Source organism: Rhopalosiphum maidis, chromosome 1 (assembly GCF_003676215.2).
Source record: "Rhopalosiphum maidis isolate BTI-1 chromosome 1, ASM367621v3, whole genome shotgun sequence".
In the NCBI taxonomy this organism is placed as follows: Eukaryota; Metazoa; Arthropoda; class Insecta; order Hemiptera; family Aphididae; genus Rhopalosiphum; species Rhopalosiphum maidis.
The window spans coordinates 3,679,549-3,696,418 of record NC_040877.1 but is presented as its reverse complement, the minus strand read 5'-3'; the positions used below and the strand labels follow the sequence as shown (position 1 = coordinate 3,696,418).

General features: G+C 26.7%; 2 protein-coding genes across 2 annotated transcripts; one reads left to right on the top strand and one right to left on the bottom strand.

Annotated features, from left to right (window-relative positions):
* Positions 1-285: 285 nt before the first annotated feature.
* Positions 286-8,338, top strand: LOC113555728 (ubiquitin carboxyl-terminal hydrolase 43). The gene is made up of 12 exons (XM_026960253.1): positions 286-1,093; positions 3,448-3,742; positions 3,807-4,049; positions 4,531-4,669; positions 4,749-4,893; positions 4,957-5,247; positions 5,319-5,424; positions 5,607-5,785; positions 5,875-6,080; positions 6,140-6,352; positions 7,737-7,837; positions 7,901-8,338. The coding sequence occupies exons 1-12, from the start codon at positions 633-635 to the stop codon at positions 8,003-8,005; spliced, it is 2,484 nt and encodes an 827-aa protein (XP_026816054.1). The 5' UTR covers positions 286-632; the 3' UTR covers positions 8,006-8,338.
* A 1,399-nt stretch (positions 8,339-9,737) lies between these two features.
* On the bottom strand, positions 9,738-16,295 carry LOC113554875 (trehalase-like). Its single transcript, XM_026958999.1, is given in 10 exon segments — positions 9,738-9,838; positions 11,336-11,465; positions 11,542-11,738; positions 12,331-12,438; positions 12,441-12,531; positions 12,631-12,797; positions 12,876-13,015; positions 13,086-13,210; positions 13,294-13,951; positions 16,213-16,295. Coding segments are annotated over 10 exon segments (1,800 nt in total).
* Positions 16,296-16,870: the final 575 nt, after the last annotated feature.

The window sequence follows — 16,870 nt, the reverse complement described above, 5'->3', positions numbered from 1 at the left end:
TCTTGAACCACAATAATTAGCTATAGGTATCTAAGATAATTTATTCCATAAAATATTTTTCCAATACTACATGTTTTCACATTGGTTTTTACCAATAAAAAACAACACAACTGTGTTACAATAAAATGTATTTGGGCCTATTAAAATATGTACAATATATATATATTAATTTTTTTTACGTAATCATCATCATTCTCCATCGGTTTGGCGGTAGCACTGTAATGTCTGAAGGTTTTCGATAACGAGTTGATAATTTTTCTCGTGAAACGATATACAATAATAGTATAATAATAATATAGTTTATAGGCACCTACATAATATTATTATTATTTTGTATTTTGATATTATAGACCTTATAGTGTTTGAAGTATTGTGAATTTTTGATTAATCGACGCGCCGTTCGATCGGTTCGGATGTGTCGCCGTCCAACAGACGTTCTAATACTGCTTGCAGCTACATAACTTGCCAAATCGTGTACATAATATAAATACTTGCAAAATTCCTATTTTGTGTGTTCAACTACTCTTCCCATTCGTTTTGTTTTATTGTTTTTACTTTTTTTTTATATTAATCACTTATACAGTTATACATACTGTTCTAATGTTACCAAAATCTATCGGTGACGTTTCGAAATGGACGAAATATCGTTGCTGAAGAAACGTACTTCGGCTGAAGCGCTGCACAACATGACCCGCAATGAGGACCCCAATCCACCGACGTCCAAGTTAAAACGATCTTTCTCACTCAAACGTGACCTAATACGCAACAAACATGTGAAGCCTAGTGATGTAGACGATGCTAGATTAAAGTTGTCAATGTTGAGAAAACCGTCATCATGGAACAAAGTGCTTGGAAAAATGTTACAGAAAATGTCATACCTAGGTTTACAACAGGACAAGAGCAATCTGTGTTCCAAGTATGATGCTTATGTTTCACGCTCGTCAACAGACATCTACAACGATAACACCTATCAAACTCCAAAAATTTTAAGCGGTGACAAAGTTCCGGGTGTGGTTGGTCTGCGTAACCAAGGAAATACATGTTTTATAAATGCTGTATTACAGTGCTTAAGTCATACAGATGTTCTAGCCAGGTAATTTACCTTTGAAATGCATTTATTATCTAAATTTAAGTTTTAACAAGGTTTTCTAAATCTAGATTTCTAGATGCTACCTAATTTCTAAGTAATTTTTTAAAATATAAATCTAGTATAATCAAAAGTTGTATAGGTATAAATTTTATAAATGGTTTTAAAAATACAAATTTTCAGTAAATTAAGTAACATGAAGTTAATCTTAGTTAATAATTGCATGGATTTTAAAAAATAATTCCTAACCTTAATATTGTGTTACTTATTCATGTTTGATAAGTGATTTATTCATTAATTAATAACATATAATATATTATGTTTACTGGGGCACTTATTATTTTACCAATTTTTAAATAGCTATATATTTCTAAATAAAAATCAAATTAATAAAAAGTATGTACCCATGTAATATTTAATAAGTACTCAATAGTTTTTGTTCTTACCTTAAAATATGTATTGAAATTTCAATTATTTTTTTAAATTTAATTATGAGCCCCACCTCAAAGATTAATTAGATTTGTACTCGTTTAACTGTACTACCTCAGTATTGACCCTCTCCCTTGTACTAAAATTAATGCTGTTATGAATAATATGTACATGAGTACCTTGTTACACACATACACACAATTGCTCAATACCTCATAAAAATAAAATTAAACAATATTTTGATTCATTGTAATAGCTATTAAAATTAGTTATTATAATAAACCATTTAAAATTAACGGAAATTGTTAAGGTTCTAAATTTATTATTTCATTGACATATTTTTAGCTTAAAATAATTAATTAGTATCAATGTTTGAAGTATCTCTAAAATTTTATTTTGTATTTATTTAATAACTTAAAAATAGTACCTATAAGTACTTGTTATACAGGATGATTCTTTTATCATAAAACACTCGTTATTTAAAAAAGTATTCATGTTTTTGAAAACATTTTTTTACATAGTTTCAAGTTGTTAAAAAAACTACGTTTTTATTAAAAAATTATATTTTTAAATATTTTTTTAAGTTTTTTACTTTTTTGAATGACAACATATAGTTTTAATTTCATATTTCAAAACAGAATAATTTTAGAATTTAGGGCGAGTTGTTTATGAGTTATACGTATTTAAAGTTAAGACAAGCGGAGTAGTGGACAAACATTTTGCAGGGTAACCCAGTATCACTCCACTCCGCGCATCAACAATTTAAATACTTATAACTCATAAACTACTCCCCCTAAATTTAAATTTCATGTATCAAAATACTCAGAAAATTATTCTGCTTTAGAATATGAAATCAAAACTATATGTTGTCATTCAAAAAAGTAAAAAACTTAAAAAAATATAAGGATAAAAAATATTTAAAAATATAATTTTTTAATTAAAACGTTTTTTTAATAACTTGAAACTATGTAAACATTTTTTTTCAAAAATATGAATACTTTTTGAAATAACGAGTGTTTTATGATAAAAGAATCACTCTGTATTATGCTAGAATATAACTGTAGAGAATTCTAGTTATTATCTAATTTTTATATGACAACTAATAATAATTATCATAAACATATAAATGCTATTTACAGAAAATGCCAATGTATACTAATAAACTTCTTTGTTTATATTTATTTGTTGTAAAACTAAATATCTTATACAATAATTAATACTCTGTTACAATATGCATTTTTAAAAATAATTTTGCGATTTTATTGGGTATATATATTCTTAAAGTGGGATAGTTAGATATGGGTACTTAAATACTTCTAATTAGGTTATTATATGTTTTTCATGATTACCTATACTAACATATTATTCACAATATTTTACTGTTTATTAATTCTAAAAATAATTATTCTAAATTCTAATCTTTGAAAATTATATTTTATTACGTAGTCAGATGGGCTAACTGACCCTGGCTTGTTGTGCAATTGTTCAGCCCACTACCTGTTTGATCACATTTCTAATTTTACAATGCTATAGTAAGACCCCACAGTTATGGTATTAATGTTTTATCGAACCCTACCAAAAATTAGATTTTTGTTGGAAAAAATCCTGAGGTTACCACTGAATATAGCAGAATGGACAGTTGACACTCTTATAATCATTTGACATTAGTGTAAAATTATTCTTATGATTATTTGTTACCTATAAGAGATGATCAGAAATTTAATTTGTCGCATTTTATTCTTCTTAAAATACATAATTAATTTTTAAATAATTATAATATAGATGGACATCTTATCTTATCTTTAAATATTTAAACAATTAATAATATAATTTTTTTTATATTATTAGGTTTCTAATGAAATTATTTTTATTTTAATACCAAAGAAATACCAAGAAAATATTTTCATATTGTGATTTTAATTTTGCTGTAGATATTTTGTTATGGATCAATACAAAATGGACCTCACTCGAAGAAATAAATTGAACTCTAAGAAATATGGTACACGTGGAGAGATGACTGAACAGCTGGCACTATTATTGAAATCTATATGGCTATGCAAATATGACCCAGACATGTCAAATCAATTTAAAACAATTGTAGACAAATATGGTACTCAATATAGAGGAAATAATCAGCATGACGCACAAGAATTCTTATTATGGCTTTTGGATAAGGTTCATGAAGATTTAAACATAGCTACAAAAAAAAAATATAAAACGATTAGAGTAAGATGCTTAATTATTAATTGTTTTTATCTATTATTTTACTTATCATTATTATTTTTCTCAGAACACATTTGGAAGGCCTGATGAACAAGTAGCAGCTGAGACACTTGCTAATCATATACGTTGCAATGAGTCCTTTATTCATGATGTATTTCAAGCACAATTTAAATCCTCACTTACATGTCCACGCTGTATGCGTCAATCCAATACATTTGATCCATTTTTATGTATATCAATACCAGTACCACAATGTTATTCAATGCCTGTTTTTATTACTGTTATTTATACTTCCCAACAACCAAGAGATGTAAGTTCAAATGTGCTTATTTAGTAGTAGATTTTTTTATTATTTTTAAATGTTTATTAATTTTGTAACTCTTATTTTAAAAGTTTACTAGAGTTATTTAAAATAATATAATTTTTTTTTTTATTAATATTAACTTATATTCTGATAATTAAACACTTTTTTTAAAAAATATTGATCATATTATTCATATTTATAATACAATCCAGATAATTTTAATTTTTTCATAAAAATATTCAATATCAGACAAATTGTTGTTTAAACACTTTAAAAAAGAGGGGCTGAGAAAGTCGTGTAACGTTAATAAATATTCTTAAGTATAAAGTGGATAATGTTGCTTAAATCAGGGTGATGAAGGTAATATTGTATAAACAGGGTGTTTATACAATATTAATATTAAAAGTTATAAAGTAAAAAATAATACTATATATTTTCTATTAGCAATAAGTTGTATTAATGTAATTAATACAATTTTGTTTTACAGGTTAAACTTGGATTGTCTCTTCCAGTTGATAGTAGTATAGCTGAATTTCGAGAGTTATTATGGTCTTATACTGGTATATACCAAGAGCATATGTTAATTACTGAAATAACTGATATAGGTTTTAATCGAACATTTTGTGGTAATTATTCTTTATTTCTATTTTCTATTTATACTTATAGTATAATGTAAATAAATTTAAAATAATATATATTTTTCAGATTCTATGCCAGCATCTATGATAAAAGAATCTGATCCCTTATACTGTTTAGAACTTCCAAAATTGAATGATTGCAGTAATGAGAGTGGACCTTACTTACTACTATGTTGGGTTAATATTCTTGTTGTTGAAGATCAATGTTCGAGGTTGTTTTTCTTGGTTTTATTATGTGTATTCATTGTATAAGTATTTTTGTTTCTGTATATCAGATTTGGAAGTGCATATACCATGCAAATATGTCGAGAAACATCCTACAAGGACCTTCAAAAACTTTTACTTAAGGAAATGGCAGTGATGTTACATGATGATATATTAACAACTGAGCAAGAAATACCATTATTTGGTATACGGTTAGCTGATGCTAGTGATTTACCTCAATATTTAGATCCAACAGTTGAATTACCGCTTTTTACCGATCCAATTGATCAAGCATTAGCTATGTCTGGGGATCAACCTCATATAAAATTAATTCTTGAATGGAATCTCCATGCTAAGGAAGCGTAAGTCTTAAAAGAAATATAATAATTTTAAAAAAAGGTTATTAATAATCATTATTTTTAATATTTTTTAGGACAATTGCTGATCATTGTGATCAAGTTGAAGAGCATGCCAGTGTAAAACAGCTAAAATTAAATTCTGAAAAGGGAACATCTATTACGCTTGAACAATGTTTTGATGTAAGTTTGTCATTATTTTTACTTAAATTGCTGTAACAATAAATTATTATGATTTAATTTAGATCAAATAATATTTATATAAAAATAAAATATGGGTTTAAAAAAAAAGTGAAAATGTATTTAAGCCTCACATTATTTATGAATTAATTGTAAGTAACATAATATTTATATTCTACATTTAGCTGTACACAAAAGAAGAAGTATTGGGTCCAGAAAATGCTTGGCATTGTCCACAATGCAATCTTAAACAAGAAGTTGTGAAAAAACTTGGATTATGGACTTTACCTGATATTTTAGTAGTTCATCTAAAACGGTTTAAACAATCTCTTTCACTACCGTCATCGCGACAACACAATAACAGGTATTTAATAATAATATAAAATATTAACAATTTATTGTTTTTCATTATTTGTAGGTATATATACTTAGTATAAATATTTTTATTTTCAGGCAACCAACAAAACTTTCAGTACTTGTAGATTTTCCTTTATTTAGTTTTGATATGACCCCACATTTAGCTATAGGTCGGGATGTTAGGGTACCATTGAAGCCTCTAGCTTCTCGTCGATTATCTTCTATACAGGATCGTAATCTGTATGATCTTTATGCTGTATGCAATCATCATGGATCAGATCCTCATAGTGGACATTATACTGGTTAATATACATTAATTATGGTTAAAATGTAATGATAAAAAATATTTTTTTATTTCTAGCATTTTGTAAAAATCCATATGATAAACAATGGTACAGTTTTGACGATACTAAAGTTACACCAATACCTGATACTTCTCTAGTTACAACATCAGCATACATGTTGTTTTACCAACGACGAGATATGATTCTCAATAATTCTGACCATTGGGCCACAAGGTTACATGCACACATATCAAATAGCCATTCGGTTGGACAAATAGTTGATAATATAGGTAACTTAAAAACTAATTAAAATACAATTCTTATTAATGTGTTAATGTAATCTATTATAAAAGGTTCATTCTTATTGTTCCTTTATTCTTATATTTATTCTGATTTTCGTTTTTGGAATTGTGTTTATGGACTAAATTTTAAAATTTAAATTTTTTATACTCTTTAAGAACTATTAAGCTTGCGGGTGATATAAACTTCTGTTTTTAAAAAAATCTTTCTTTTTTGTATAATTTATTAAAAAATTACTTTTTTTTAAATGTTGATGTATTTTGCATGAAATTCTAACAAATAATTTTTAATTTATTAACCTTAATAAACTAAGAATAATAGATTTAAACATTAGAGAAGGTATGTAAATTTGTAAATTATTGTCATTTATACAAATCTATTACCTAATTTTTTATGATTTGTAATTGTGAGTAAAATGAAAACTAAACTAAATATTCATCTATTTTATTATGTTATGTAAAACCATTGTGCAAAACTATTATAACAAACAGTTTAATAACTCAGAAACTACTCATTTAAATTCATATTTAGATTTAATAACTTTTCAAAAAATATATTTACTAAGCAATTGAGTGTAATGAATTAAATTAAATCAAATATATATTTAAAAAAACGTCTTAATTTACAATAAAACCTCTGTTATTAAGACGTTTTACTTTATTTAAAATAAGAAAATTAAAAATTTGGATAAATGCATGATTGAAAGAAGAATGAAGAAGGGTTAAACATATTTATTGTTTGGTGCATCATTTTGTGTTTATGCAATTTAATTTCGCTTTAATATGTATGCAAATTAAAATTAAAAATATAATGGCATATTCAATTTTGTAATTAATAATAAAGACAACAAATGAGAAGTAAAAAGTATAGTATATTAAAAAAAAATTAAAAAACCTTAAAAAATATTATGTTTAGAATATATCACTAATTAATTTCTAATATATATATAGTAGTTGGCGCTTATAAGATTCGGAAGTTAAATGATTCATACATCTATTAGATTCTAACAAGTTAGTACCAATTACTGATTTTTAGGAAATATATTTGTCTATTGGACTCATTAGTAACTACACCGGTCAATTTAATTGGGTAAATTAAAACACATGACTGCATAAATAACTAAAAATAAGGTCAATTTTTCAAGATTTTCATTTAGTGAATAAAATGATAAATACTTAATAAATTACATAAAAATAATTAATAATGAATATTTTATAAGTATATGGTCTAATTTATTTTTATCATTTATAACTTGATTCTTTCTGTTAATAGAATCAAGACTTAATTGCTATGGTCTCAAAATAAGCCTAATAAGCAGCAGCAACTTAATACCTCTTATTTTAAATTATATTTTAATTTTTTTTTTTGTTTTAGAGCACAATAATGATGATATTGCAGAATTAAGTGATTCACCATCCAGTCATACCATTTCCAGGTCATCAACAGTGGAAAATGATATGGTGTTTTCGAGATCGGTAAATATTTCAATGTTTTTAAGTTATCAGTTAACAAAAATTATTTATTGGTTTTTTTTTTAGAGTTCACCTATGGTAAATGGGATAAGGCCAACTGATGTTCGTCTTGATGATACTGAAAAAAACTTCAAGAAACTTTTACATAATGCTAAAGAGTCGTGTATTTAAAATTTTTAGTGATATTATCATTGTTTTAAGGTTGTTATTTTGAAGAATTTCAAATTGCTTACCATTAAAGAATTATTAATTGTTTTTATAATATTTAAGTTAGGTATATATAAATGATTACAATAAAATGTTGGCAAAAGGTAATTAATTTGCTCATAAAAAGGAACATTCCTTATTCATTTATACAGTTTCCATACACTATATGGAGAAACAAAATTTGTACTTACTAGTTTTCTGATTTTTATACTTTATTCTGAAGAGATTGGAAATCATAAATATGAATATGATATTGAAAATGTTTCAATATATGCTCAACAATATGTCCCTTAAAAAATGTTGATAATAAAATATTTCAGAAAATTAAGTTGTTTTTGTTTTTTTTTAAATTTTTATAAGATAAAACTGCAATTCAATATTTAGTGTTTTTGTCTATCATATTATGTTTATAATGTTATAAAACCTAATGCCTTGTAAAACTAGTGCTTAGTATTATATTAGATATTAAGGTGATAAAAAATAGGGAATGTGATTATTACTGTTATTTTTACTTTCTCATTTTATTTCTACAAATTAAATATATAAATATTATTTTAATTAAATAATTATTTAATACACTGATGAACCAAAAATGTTAAAAAAAAAAAATTGAATAAAGTAAGATAATACTTTTTTCTTTATAACTTATGGACTATAAGATTATTGTTAAAAATTATTTGAAAATAATGCAATATTTTTTATAAAAAATAAAATAATAAAATATTAATGACATTTTGTTACATAATTTAAAAACTTTTTACAAATTATGAACTGTTAGACTGTTAAATAATTCTATAATATAATAAAAAAATTGTAACAAATAAAATAAAAATAAAAACATTATCTATAAGCTAAATAAATAATTGAAATCTAATATATTTCTGTAAAAAAACAGAGAACTGATTGATTGTTTTTATTACCCTCGATATGTATTTTGGTGGCCTATTTGTAACATATAATATTATGTAAAAATGATACTATGGTGAAATGCAAAAATGAATTTTTAATTTTTAGTATAACCTTTTTACTAAGTACGTGAATTCTAATTTTGTAAAGATTGTGGAGTAAGTGAAGTGATTATTAGTATGTGTGATTATGAATGTTGAGTAAAAAGTAGTGAAGCGCTCTAGTGCTTCATCAATTCACCACTGCGTCGTCTCTTACACAAACGATAAAAAAATGCATATCTTTTTGTCAATCCTACCTCTTACCAATGGACCTAACTAGTAACTATTGAAGATCAATTATCAAATAATACCATAAAACTTGTAAAACTGATTTAAATTCGTTAATATGTGTATGTGAGGTTAATAGGCACATTCAAGATTTTTAATTTAAATTAAAAATCTAAAATTTTAGAATTTTATTTATGTTCATAGAAGTTTGGAAACAAAATTTTGGCCTGATCTTCTCAAGTAGACAAAATATAAATATAAATCCATACAAGTTTTCAAAAGTATAATCGCTTTATCTATTACTAGGTTCATCAATTATCAGTACGATTCACAAAAGATTGATAGATACCTACATTTTGGTCAAAATAACTGACCGCTTGCAATTCCCTTAAAAAAATGTTATGATGATAATATTTCTGAAATAAAATGATGTGTATGAATAATAATAAAATAAAACATTTTTCTTCGTAACGTTTTGAAATGAAAATTTCAATTTGGTAATTTTATTTTATTTAGTAATATCAATTGTTATCTTCCAAAAATTGGCAGAAACTTTTAAAATTGGTCTTCAATAAATTGGATCCATCTGATGAGCTGTTTTTTGGATTACTATTCGGAAGCTCTAAAAAAATGTATAAAAAAAACTATCAGAAATAACAGAATTATGAGCCAAAATAATCTAAAATATATTTTAACAGATATTATAAAAATAATAGTTATTTATTTTATTAAATGTCTATAATTTGGAATTAAAATACAATACTGAAAAAATGTCAATATTGTATAAATAATGATTTGTAAGATTTAGCACCTAATAGTATTATTACATCGTTAGATTTGCACAGGAAATAAGAAGGGTTATATTATTTATATTCGCCGTGCATAACATCTATTTAATAGACCCAAGTGAACGTTCAGAAATTCTTTTTATCATGAAAAAATTGTTACATGCAATTCCTGCAGTGAGACTTGTATTTATCTATTTGCCATGACAGTTAATTATAATAATCACAAAGACAAAACTTTAAGAAAGTTTAATTATTTGTTAGTTTGTTACACGTAAAGAGACTATAGGTATACTTTTACTTTACGCATGGTCAGTAATCGTACGGAACATTTTCATACCTAATGTAAAAGTCGTTAGAAAATTTTATTTTTTTTGGGGGGGGAGGGGGCGTAGTCCTTTTAGACCTAGTGGTAGACATGTGTACAACCAGTGTACATCTGTAAATATACATCATAAATTACAAATAACTTGTGAACATTTTATTATTTTTATTTTTAATTCTCCTAGCTAGATAGCAATCTTATAGTCTTATACTTTAAATAATAGCAATATTTTAGTGTATCTAGATTCTAAGTATTAAGTTAAATAATAAATTATGCATCAAAGGGACGTTTTTACAATATCCCCTAAAGTGCTGGTTAATTCGATGACAATATTTTGGAAGGCAAGACGATGAGTTTTTTCCGTATAATGTTCGTTATATCCTTTAGAAATAGCAAACATTTCAAAATGTTTAAATAACTTTTAACTTTCAAAAAAAAAAAACCCATCGTCTTGCCCTCCAAAATATTGTCATCTTTTAATTTTATAATTGGTATATTATTTACTCTAGAACTAAAATTATGCGAGTTCTGCTCAGACCGCATAAACGCGTTTTGTTTATGTCGTACGCGTATAAGACGGAGATAGCCGGATGCCGGATTGTGATGTCCTCTTAACATTTAAAATAAGCAAAATTTAACCTAAACGACATAACATTGACAGACGAAAATAACGCACTATATTGTATAATATTATTATAAGAAATGTAATGGACAAAGTGGCATAATACATAAACAATTATTTTTATCGATATATTTTTTTTTGATCAACGACAATAATTATTAATTTTAAATATCATAAAAACTATTGATTTGAATATTTTTTAAATTTAGGTGGCCCCATATTTTTTGGGGGGGTTGGAGGGAGGCTATGCACCTGCCACAATCTACTGCTCAAATACGTCTATGACTATAGTTCTCTTGGGTCGCTAAAAAAAGATTAAAAAGTTGGTTTGTTGAGCGAAACTATCAGGTGCCATAGTCCCCTCTAGTTTTTAATAATTAATTTTACCATTGGTGTCAGTATGGCAGGTATACCATTGGTTTAAGAACTCTAACACCACACCATTTGACCAACCGAAACCAGTCTGTGGAACATACTCACCACCGCCGCCAGTTTCTCCAGGAGTTTCCACGTGGTACTACAACAATAATTTCAACGTCACAAAGTATTAAAAAAAAAAAAACAAGGCTTTGTGGATAATTCCTAGTTCCTACTTTTTCAAACATTATCGATCTTTCCGCAAATCCTTTATAATTTGTGCTCAACCAGACCTCTGCCATTTTCGCCGCCACTTGTTGTGCGAATTCTTGTTCTGTCCTGTCCAGACCTTGAATAATATAAGCTTGTAGAGGAGGCCAAGCATTTGGATAATCCCACTGTTGCGACGATATGTACATGGACGTAGGCGTTCCTATATAGGAAGAAATTATGAAATAATTACCTGCCTAATATGGCCTATAGGGAACTGCTACTGTATGATTTAAGTTGCAAGCGTATGTATAAAAAAAAACTCGTAGCCTATTAATTAAATTCTAAAAACTAAGCAATCGTCTAAGCATTAAGTAATGTGTTGTAGGTAAATTCAAGACCGTAGACAGAAAAAAATTTTGGGGGGAGTTTTAGAGTATAAATATGTTATATTGTACAAGTTTTAAATATAAAAAGCATTTAAACTTATTAAATATCATTTCAAGAAAAAATTTCGGGGAGGGGGAAGTCTGAACCTTAAAACCCTCCCCTGGCTACGCCCTTGGGTAAATTTAATGGTTACAATTTAATATTAATACCAATAATATAGTGTATATCTTCATATTAGTACAAACAAGTACTTATTTTTTATTAAATTGAATAAAGCGTGTTCTCTCGCTTCTTTTTAAATACATATTATATTTAAGTATAAATTTTTTAGGTATATAATCTACAAATGTAATTAAACCTAAAAATATATTATATAACGTGGTATTACCGTTTAAGTATATTTGATTGTGCTACAATTATATTACCATGAAAACTTATGCTGAAATCCGGTTCTACAATCCCTTCATCCCTTAAATAATTTAGCACATCATTAGCCACCGCATCTTTTGGCATGTTATAGCTTCCTGTCCACAAGGCACAATATTGGATACAAAAAAACAATCTTGATTTTTGTGGTTTATTAAATCCCAGTCAAACCACGCGCCTCTGTCCGATCTCCACATGACCTGCAGAAGGTGTTTAGTTTTTTAGCGAAAATCATAATAATGTTTATTGAACTATATATCAATAGATAAATTCTATCGTTAGAATAACTAGTTGCTAACTTCTTGTATGCCCTTGAGAAATTCTTGCGCGATGACACAATATTTAGTGGCTTTGTATTTGTTTCCTATCTGACCGAACCACGTACTCAATATACGCGCGTTTTGATTTAGTATACTGTTTAATTCAACCGGTATAATACTTGGCGTATGCACATCTGATAGTTGATCTGTGTTCAAAACATATTTTGTATTTTAATTACTACGAACATTTGACATATTTTTATTTATAAGACGCGAGAGCTAACCACGTTCGGAGTCCTGGTCAGTTGTGACAAACCATCTGCTCGAATAGTCCCATCCGGATTCGGCGCCAGACTTAAGCCTAGAATACATATCGTCTTTTTCGTCTTCGGTGTTAAATTTTTCAGCTACTTCGTAGTCCTCTCTATATATCGATATTGATAGGAATGTATTAATATTTGTCATTCGTCGGTCCGTTATTAGCTCATACAAACCTATATGACTCTGGTCTTGGTCCCCTCGACGGCGCGTAGTATCTTGCCATTCTATATGATTTACAGTCTTTCTCGAAAGTCACCATCCGATTTTCCGTCCAAAAATGGAATTCGCTTTCCAAGTCCTACGACGATGATTGCTCGACGTATATATATTATGTAGATAATTACATTTTATGAATAATTTATTATTAATGTTTGAACTTACTGGAATGATTTGTTTAATATAATCAAAGTCGTTGGTTGCTTTGTAGTAACTCAATGCCATCAATATGAGCATTGGTGGTTGTGATCTATTTAGATAGTATGCTCGTCCGCCATTCGGCATAAAACCAAATTGATTCACCAGAGATATAACATTGTCGATGACACCGCGCGCCGTGTCCTTCATGTCGCACAGTAGAAGTCCGTTAACAATCCAGTACGTGTCCCAATAATAAATCTCTCTAAATCTGCCGCCGGGTATGATAAAACCGTTTGGAACCCATAACAACGAGTACTTATCAGGATTTATTTTCACGTCGTCCTTAATTTTCCTGGCTAGGGTTTTCCATACTTGGTTCAATCCCAATGCCCACCGCTTGTAATTTTGATCCATGATCCGGTCGGCGATCGATGGATTATCGGTAAAGTCGGGAGGGATCCACTCTTCCAACTCATCGCCGTCTTCTAAGTGCTCGTCAATGAACTTAATCAACTCTTCAATTGGTGGTACGCTACCGTTGTAGGTGTCTTTCAGTGCCTTATAATTGGTTAAAATCTCAGACTCGGTACACATCAATTTTTTATCCACAAAAGTTTTTGAATCCGGATAAATTCGTGCTAATTGTATGTCATGCATGAATTCACTTTGGCAGTAGAGTTTGCTATAATTTAAACAATCACAGATAAATATATTTATTATATATTTATAATATATGTTATGTACGATATATACATATGTTTGCTATTAAACCGTATTGACTATCTCTTGTTATATTTATATGTACCTATATATTGATATTATATATCCATATAATATATAGGTAATATATAAAATATATAATACACTGTATACATATTGCCCGTATGGGTTTGCACTGTTTGCGGACATATAGGTGCAGCACAAGATCAATGAATTGTGCATCCGGCCCATTATTACCAACGAATTACTAATAGGTATATAACTTTCTAAGCCTATTGACAAATACTGTTTTATTTTATTGTTGGTATTAAGCGTAGTACAATCTACAGTTTATACACATCACGTATAAATTGATTAATTAAAAAAAATTTTCTTTGAAAAGGTTATTTCATTAATCAATACACAATAACAATTTAAATACACGTTGTTGACAAAATTTAATAATTAAATAATAATGGGTACTGTAAACAAAATGTTCAGGTAAATATAACTAAATACGTGAGTTTTTAATTTTTTCATCGACAAAATTATGTATTTTTCATGTAATAATGAATATCATAATAAACTGAATGATTTTTTATTGAATAACACTCATTATTTCAAAATCTATAAACGGTTTTAAAAAAAAATGTGTACATATTTTCTAATGGAATAAAACAACATATTCTGAAGCAGAATATTTTTTAGATTAATTAGAATTTAAAAAAAAAAAAAATGTTTTTTTATTTTGACTAGAAATGATGTAATACAATATTATAAAAAAACATTAAAAAGTTTTGAAATAAAGTGTGTTTCATAAAATAATTTTTATTGTATTGTAACACGGGTACACAAGTCTCAAGGGATCTATAGGTGTATATGACTATATTTAATCAACTTTTATTGAAAACGGTCCAGTAGTATGGTCAAGTCTATAGAATATAAAGAAAAAACATTCATTTATATAGACATTGATAGATGAGTTATAATAATAAGGTATATCTTAGTTAATAATTAATATCTTCAAATTCGCATGCTTCGTTCTAAAATAAAATAACGAAAAAATGCTTATATTCTCCTCTACAAAGTAGATAATTATTCATTAATTAATTTTGGCTACGATATTACCAATAAACTATATAAATAAACTGTAGAAATAATCTGGTAGGTATGTATAGATTTGTTATATTACAAATGAGTTATTTGATAGTGATAGCACATATGGGTACGACGTCCTCTTAAATTATTTTATTTTAACAAGGTCATTTTGTTAAAATAAGATTTTATCTAAATATTTAAACATGACAAATAAGTATGTTTAGTTTTATGTGTATGAAACCAAAATTTAAATAATGATTGTCAGTACATTTTTTAAATTAGTGAGTTTGAATATTCTAATTATTTTACCTGATTTAAAATGGACAAAAAAAACAAAGCAAGTTCTATAGTATGATTTTAATTTAATATCGTACCATTTTTGTAATACATATTCAAACTAAATATTATGTGTACACAACTGTGCAAGTTTAAAATGACAATACAAAATGATGAACATTTAAAAATAGTTTTATTATTATTATTGTTATATACTTATCGCGGAGTATTACTATAATAAATTATAGGTAAAACAATAATATTAGATAATTTAATCACTCTAAGTCATAAACCTATACCTATATTATAAAGCAAAATAATTATTTAATCAAACTTAAATTTCGTGTTTTTAAAATATAACGATATGTGCCTAGACCAAATAATTATTGTATCTAATAATGCAAATTTAACAATTATTTAATTTAATAAAAAAGTAGTTAAAATTTATTTATCTATATTATGTTCGGACTCTATGATTAATTGATATAATACAAAGTAAATAATACTTAATAATTTGAACTAATACCTACGTAGATAAGTCGACCAACTATTATAATGTACAGTTGTTTTTATATTGAGTAGGTACTTAAACTTTATATGATTGGATTGTTTTTTTTTTTTTAACTTGTCAACGGGGATTTGCGGAATAATAATCTAATTATAATAGGTGTTGAAAGATATAATATTATGTATTTTAGAAATAATTTATGTAAATTAATATTAAAATCAGAAATATCATTTTAAATATCCAAGAATACGTGGTGATTTTAAATGGGCACCTGTTTAATTTAAAACATATTCGAATAAGGTACGACGAGTAAACAGTAAGCCAATTGAATATAGTACATATTATTGTTATTCTATAGATACCTCAGACACGTTGGCTGTAATGCGTCGGATGCATAAACCGTCCCACTCTTCCAATCTTCGCAAGGCGTGTGTTGACTCCACATAATTGACAGTAAACTTAAAATGTGCGTCAAAATGGAAAAAAAAAATGGAAATTATTTTATAGTTAAATAATACCTTATGGTAAAAAATTGAATACATTGAATAACTATTTCTTAAAAAATAATGACAATTTATCATTATAAATAAAGATCATAAGATTTTTTGAACATAATATTATGATATATTTCTATTTTAAATTCACATTTTAAAAATTAAAACGATTTGAAAGCGTATCACGAAAAAGCGTTGTATAACTATTCAGTTGGTTACTGAACGACTAGATAAGTATTTTAAAAAATAAAAAATAGATGAACTAGTCTTAAAAATGTAGGCCAGTGGCGTCAAAAACATTATTGTATCCATGAAATAATATCGAAACTATTCAGTGCCCATTCATCTATGCATAAAATTAAAACTAACCTATAACTAAATAACTTCTTTTTACGATAAAATAAACATTGACATTAACATTAATGTAATGAGTTATTAAATATCTTAAAAAGCACGAATTTCATCTAAACAGGTATACTCGTAGATTTAAAAAATAATAAACACTAAAAACACTATAATATAAATA